The 5,684-nt window shown below is 39.6% G+C and overlaps 1 protein-coding gene across 4 annotated transcripts; it reads right to left on the bottom strand.

Moving 5' to 3' along the window:
- Window positions 1-597: 597 nt before the first annotated feature.
- Window positions 598-5,056, bottom strand: LOC109963380 (proteasome subunit alpha type-4). 4 transcript variants are annotated; one of them, XM_020605865.1, is made up of 9 exons: window positions 4,956-5,056; window positions 4,514-4,539; window positions 4,387-4,429; window positions 3,371-3,533; window positions 3,169-3,246; window positions 2,740-2,828; window positions 2,210-2,340; window positions 1,466-1,589; window positions 598-833 (listed from the first exon to the last, which is right to left on the bottom strand). In XM_020605865.1, the coding sequence occupies exons 2-9, from the start codon at window positions 4,514-4,516 to the stop codon at window positions 679-681; spliced, it is 786 nt and encodes a 261-aa protein (XP_020461521.1). In that variant the 5' UTR covers window positions 4,517-4,539; window positions 4,956-5,056; the 3' UTR covers window positions 598-678. The 4 variants fall into 4 exon arrangements, with proteins under 4 accessions (XP_020461521.1, XP_020461520.1, XP_020461523.1 ...); XM_020605864.1 differs by having other exon boundaries at window positions 4,919-5,055; XM_020605867.1 differs by lacking the exon at window positions 4,956-5,056 and adding an exon at window positions 4,671-4,791.
- Between the last annotated feature and the right edge of the window lie 628 nt (window positions 5,057-5,684).

A 5,684-nucleotide genomic window follows, 5' to 3' on the forward strand; every position in this document is an offset into this window, starting at 1 on the left:
AGTTCTAGTAATGATTACCTTTTTGCTTTGACTTTGATCTTTTCTTGTTCATCCTCCAAATTTTTGGCGTTTGAAAGTAACGTTGCACCTTGCATTTATAATACATAGAGCTGTTTTGGAAAGTCCAACACTGGAGGTGGAATGAGAGGCTTATAAAAAGAGGGGGCTTTTCAATCGGAGCGTTTAATTAATTTACAAATACCTTAGGAAAAAATAATTAAGCAAACAAGACAGGCCATCATCTTTTAGATTCTACTCAACACACAACACTCTAGCACCATCAGGTGGTGAAGAAAATCGCTCAGCACCAGCAGCAGTTTTTTCAGTGGTATGATTCAGGACCATCTGAGGCCGCCTGCTGTTTGGTAACATAAAACTTGTAGACAATGTCATTGTGGAGGCTGTAGTTGATGAGGCTGTTGAACTGAATGAAATGTAATATTCTGTCCACCCCATTTATAATCAATGAGACTAGGTCATTAAAAAGCAGTTTTTACTACTTTTACTGTTAATAAATATGTAAAATTTGTTTCAAAGTGGTGTAATTAAAAATAGCTTCCTTATTTTGTGACTAGGATACAGACAACAACACTTCTGTGAGTTTCCAAGCTTTTTATGTAAGAGACAGAACAAAATGAGATTTGGTGACACAAAGTAAAAAAATAATGATTTTTTTGCTCATTTGTCTTTCTCCTTCTGCTCCTTCTCCTTTTTGTCCTTTTCAGCCTTGGCCTCTTCAGCCTCATGCCGCTTGATGAGTTCCTCGACTTCTTTCTGTTTAAGCACCTTGATTCTTGTTTTCCCGTCTTCCCGTGTCAGAGTGGCAATCTCCACTGAAACCATAAAGGGCGACAGTGTTGTATTATTGCAGCATAGGTTTTCATTTCAAGTCTATACTTCAGAAAGCCACATTTAAGAGCTTTAGTGACAGGGCACTAAGCACATTGAGGATTTTGACCAAATTACTTACTGTATTTAACTACTTTCAGGTTGTAAGCACGGAGCTGAAAACCCTTAATGATTTAATTTAGAATACTCTGCCTGAATTTAGCATTTAGTCTTAATATTAGCCCCCCTTGATGTGGCAACCCATAAAACGGGAAAAGCCAAAAGTGACTTTCTTTCCTAGGAAGGTGTTCCAGGCATGTCCCACCGGGAGGAGGCCCTGGGGAAGATCCAGGACACGCTGGAGGGACTATGTCTCTCGGCTGGCGCATTCCCCCGGAGGAGCTGGAGGAAGTGTCTGGAGAGAGGGAGGTCTGGGCATCTTTGCTTAGACTGCTGCCCCCGCGACCCGGCCCCGGATAAGCGGAAGAAAATGGATGGATGGATGGACTTTCTTTCAGTCTTGATGTTAGCCCCTTTTTATCCTGTGTTAGCCCACTGCATGTCACTAATGCTGTCATTTCACATGAATACTAACATGCAGTTAAAAGTACCAGAGAGTCCTGTTCCTAAATCTCACCTTTCTCTGCTGAGAGCTTGCTGACGTCCATTGTTTTGTTGAGGACTTTGATGGCCAAAGCCAAAGCAGAGGTCAGAGTCATCTCTCCCTCTTTGTAGTCCTGCTTCAACATGGACACCGCCGCCTGAGGCCAAGGAATCAACACATCAAACACCATACAAAGCAGAAGTATAACGGGACTAAACTTAACTGTGATGCAACAATTTATTGCTTCAACAAAGCTGTCACTGAAGATTGGAACCTAAGCATTTTATATTACTAATGAGATTTAAAATATACAGTTTAATAGGGCACAAAGTCAATTAGTCGAATTATTAGTCACAAGATCTATCAGTCAACTAAGACTCTAGTCTAACCTTTGTTTTTATTTTGTTATATTAAATTTTTTCAGCCACTGTGCATTACAACAGAAGGCAGCCCCAGCCCAGTAGTATCATCTTGTTCTCCCCATTTTGTTGTGCCAAACAGCAATTTAGTCAGTGCTTCCCCCTGTGGTCGGTGGGGAATACCCACTTCAGCAGTGACACTGTACGATGCATGGATGTATTAAGTTCAGCAACACTATTTAGCAAACTGCTGCCCACAACGAGGAGAAAAAAACAAAATCCACTCATGGACTATTTCTACAAGAGAAAAGACTTTAATGGTGTGACTGGTTTTGCATATGTGCATCCAGGTTGTTTGCCCATCTCCTTTAAAGTTTAATGCAGAACCGTGTATCTTATGTTTGCATTTCAGACTTACAGCACTGTTGTTTCCAATGCAGGTTGCCTTCCAGCCTCCATAGTTGCCACTGGGGTCACTCTGGTACAGCTGGAAGCCATAGTGTTTGTCCCAACCCATGTACAGCAGAGAAACACCAAACGGCCTCTTTCCTATTAAAACAAATTGCACGGGTGTTTTAGGAACACCAGAATCCATCTGTGTTTTTACACAGTGATGAGAATACTTTGTCAATATTTGGTACCTTGTTTACCGATATCACATTTACGCAGACATCTGTAAACATGCAGATTGCTAATGTTAAAGGTCATCCACTGAATTTCTTTTCAATCACTAGAAGGTTGAGTGAGACCCAGAACAAATTCATACCATCAACCACTCCCTCTCATCCCATTTTCTGAAAGTATGGGGCTAATTTATGGCCCGCACAACTTCATTTAATACACCTTTAAGACTGGTGATATATTGATCCCAAAGATGAATAATTCATCTGCTGCAACATAAACAAATATGAGGAATGAAATAGGTAAGGAGACTACTGGGCATTGTACCTCCAAACTGTGTGTAGGCTTGCTTGATGTCACACAGGGCTGTCACCAGCTGCTCGCAGGGTATTGGCTCCTGGTACTGCAATAAATATCTGAGGATCAGCAGATTAAAGTGGTCAGCAGTTGGATACTGGAATATTCACCAACCTGAATATTCACACTATCATTTGACAGACTTGTACTCTGTATTAAATGCATTTTCTTTTATCTTCTTGATTTAAGAAATCTTGTATTTATGGTATAGCATATTTGGGCTTTTCCTATCCAAAGGTTAGTCCTGTGTTTGTTTAATAAAGGAAAAAAATTAATTAATACAAATAAAAAATTGTTACTGTCATAACGGTAATTTAGAATCAGACCAGGAAAAACCACAGAGGTACAAGGGACAGCCCTAAAGCTTCATGGCTTGGTAGGTTTTCCTCTGAAAATTACCTCTGTGCAATTAGCCGCAGCTCATTTGTCAGTACATTGGCGTCTGATGTAATCCCAGCAACACTGCATGCCATGTCTCTGAAAGAGATGGGACAGAAGACCACAGTACAATGGCTGAATAAGTGAGGTGTTTATTTTTTAAATACATCTATGAATCAAGAAGCAGGTGTGGAAGAGTCCCTCTGTAACTTAGTTCACCTACTCATTGAGCTTGTAGATCTTTTCAGAAAAGAAAACCTCATCCAGCAGTTTATGGATGTTGCGTCTCTCTGCTGCTAGCAGCACTCCGTCATTTGCGAGAATCCCCAAACATGTTCCAGCATGACCAATTGCCTCCATGGCATACTCCACCTGATACAGGCGTCCTGTAAATTACAGCCACAAACTTTATGCCACCATTCTTGGCTAAAAGCATCTAAAAGCTTTAAGGCAAGACAAGACAAAAAATGATAACAATAACAGTTTCAATTTAATTTCTTCAGCTGCACAGACCCTCTGGTCACCGATCTTCACAAACCCACAAAATCACGGAAAAGCGCCGTCCGACCCACATAACCTCACTATAAATTCTAGTAAAGATTTGGTGTCTGTTGCTTTTAATTTGCACCTAATATTTTAATCTAATACGTATTGTAATGCTCCATTTGTATGCATTTTAATGTTTAATCTATTTGTGTGCATTGTATTAAGCACCTTGAACTGTCTTGTGTACAAAAATGTGTTATATCTTAAACTTACATTGCCTTGATTGTGGTTTAAAATTTAACCTGTGCTGATAAAAAAAAAACCATTAGATCACTTGATAAATGAAACACTTTGTCTGTTAAAAATGTGTTGACTATACTATAGTTCATGAGTTTATTCATGACCATTTGGTGCCTCTCACTTGACTCTTTTACTAATTTTCTGTGCAATGTTTTTATGATTTTCTCCAGATAACCTATGCTTTTTTAAATTCACTTATACCTTAAGATATGGTTTGCTTTGATTATTCCTGTGCTAACCATCAATCAAATCATCTCAAAAATTCCCAGTGTGTAAAAATCACTTTGCTCAACATGTTAGTTTTAAACAGGCTCTTTGAATTGTGTACATGTGTAAGATAAATACACTAGTGCCTGCATCAGTACTGACTAGCGTGGGCAAAATAAGAAGCATTGGTGAATTTGATAATTTCACTTGATTATCAAATGTCTAAAATAAAGACTAAACACTTGCCTTCAGGAGAAAAGATGGTTGTCCTGGAATCATATCTGCGGGACTGAACAACAAAGAAGCAACAGGTAATAACTGACAAAACCAAAAACTACATACTTTGTAAAGTGATATTTGTGCAGATGCCTACCATTTCTTCGCGTCAGTGGATCTATCCTGCAAAATATAAAACAAACATCGTTTCAAACTGTTAGTCGATTTCATAGATACGAAATTATCGTACCCTTAAATTTATACCCATATTTTTTGTGAAGCAACTATCAGAGGTTTCAGAAGTCTGCACATACGCTAGCTCACAGAACCAGTGTGCTTTGATAATTCACTCTTTTCTGTGACTCAGTGCATGACAGCTAGCTAACGTTAGCTAACTGCTGCTCCTCAGAATGAATCTGCAATATCTGACCAGGCTACTTCGCTAGCTAACCAACTAGCTCAAAATAGAGAAAGTCTTCTAGCTGAGCCACGACAAAATATAAACTGAAAGGTGTTAACACAAACACAATACTGTTGTAAACTGCTAATATTAATTTATTACCTTAGCTGATACGGTAGCGATGCACGTAATATATTACCGGGTGTAAGCTCCACTACTTTCAGTTTGGTATTTCCTCTCACACACGCAGAGATTCTTCTTCCTATTATTATTATTATGTTTATTGGCGATTTGCATTAAGGTGCATTACCGCCACCTGCTGGGCTGGAGTCACACAACGCCAGAACGCAAAAGCCATCAGTCCCTCCCCTTCTTCTGACCAGCGCAAGAACCAATCAGTCCCTCCCATCCTTCAGACGGACACCTTATGAGCCAATCAGTGCCTCTCCCTCTCAAAGTCAGACGTGTAAGACAGACAGACAAACAAATAACTCTGTTACCTGAACGTTAAGGCAGGCAGTGCTGGTAATCTGTTGGAACTACTCTCTTATATAACCCCGAGTGATATGTGATGTGATGTGATATATATATACACACTGCTCAAAAAATAAAGGGAACACAAAAATAAGACATCCTAGATCTGAATGAATGAAATATTCTTCTTAAATACCTTGTTCATTACATAGTTGAATGTGCTGACAACAAAATCACACAGAAATTATCAATGGAAATCAAATTTAGCAACCCATGGAGGTCTGGATCTGGAGTGACACCCAAAATTAAAGTGGAAAACAACACTACAGGCTGATCCAACTTTGATGTAATGTCCTCAAAACAAGTCAAAATGAGGTTCAGTAGTGTGTGTGGCCTCCACGTGCCCGTATGATCTCCCTACAATGCCTGGGCATGCTCCTGATGAGGTGGCGGA

This window comes from Monopterus albus, unplaced genomic scaffold (genome assembly GCF_001952655.1).
Source record: "Monopterus albus unplaced genomic scaffold, M_albus_1.0 scaffold72.1, whole genome shotgun sequence".
NCBI classification, from domain to species: domain Eukaryota; kingdom Metazoa; phylum Chordata; class Actinopteri; order Synbranchiformes; family Synbranchidae; genus Monopterus; species Monopterus albus.

What these genes read in the sequence shown, in the direction of transcription:
- LOC109963380 (XM_020605865.1), bottom strand. An exon ending in AACCATCTTTTCTCCTGAAG is followed by an intron (nt 3,534 to 4,386) that starts GCAAGTGTTTAG and finishes TGTAATTTACAG; the next exon opens with GACGCCTGTATCAGGTGGAG. An exon ending in AAGATCTACAAGCTCAATGA is followed by an intron (nt 3,247 to 3,370) that starts GTAGGTGAACTA and finishes CATCTCTTTCAG; the next exon opens with AGACATGGCATGCAGTGTTG.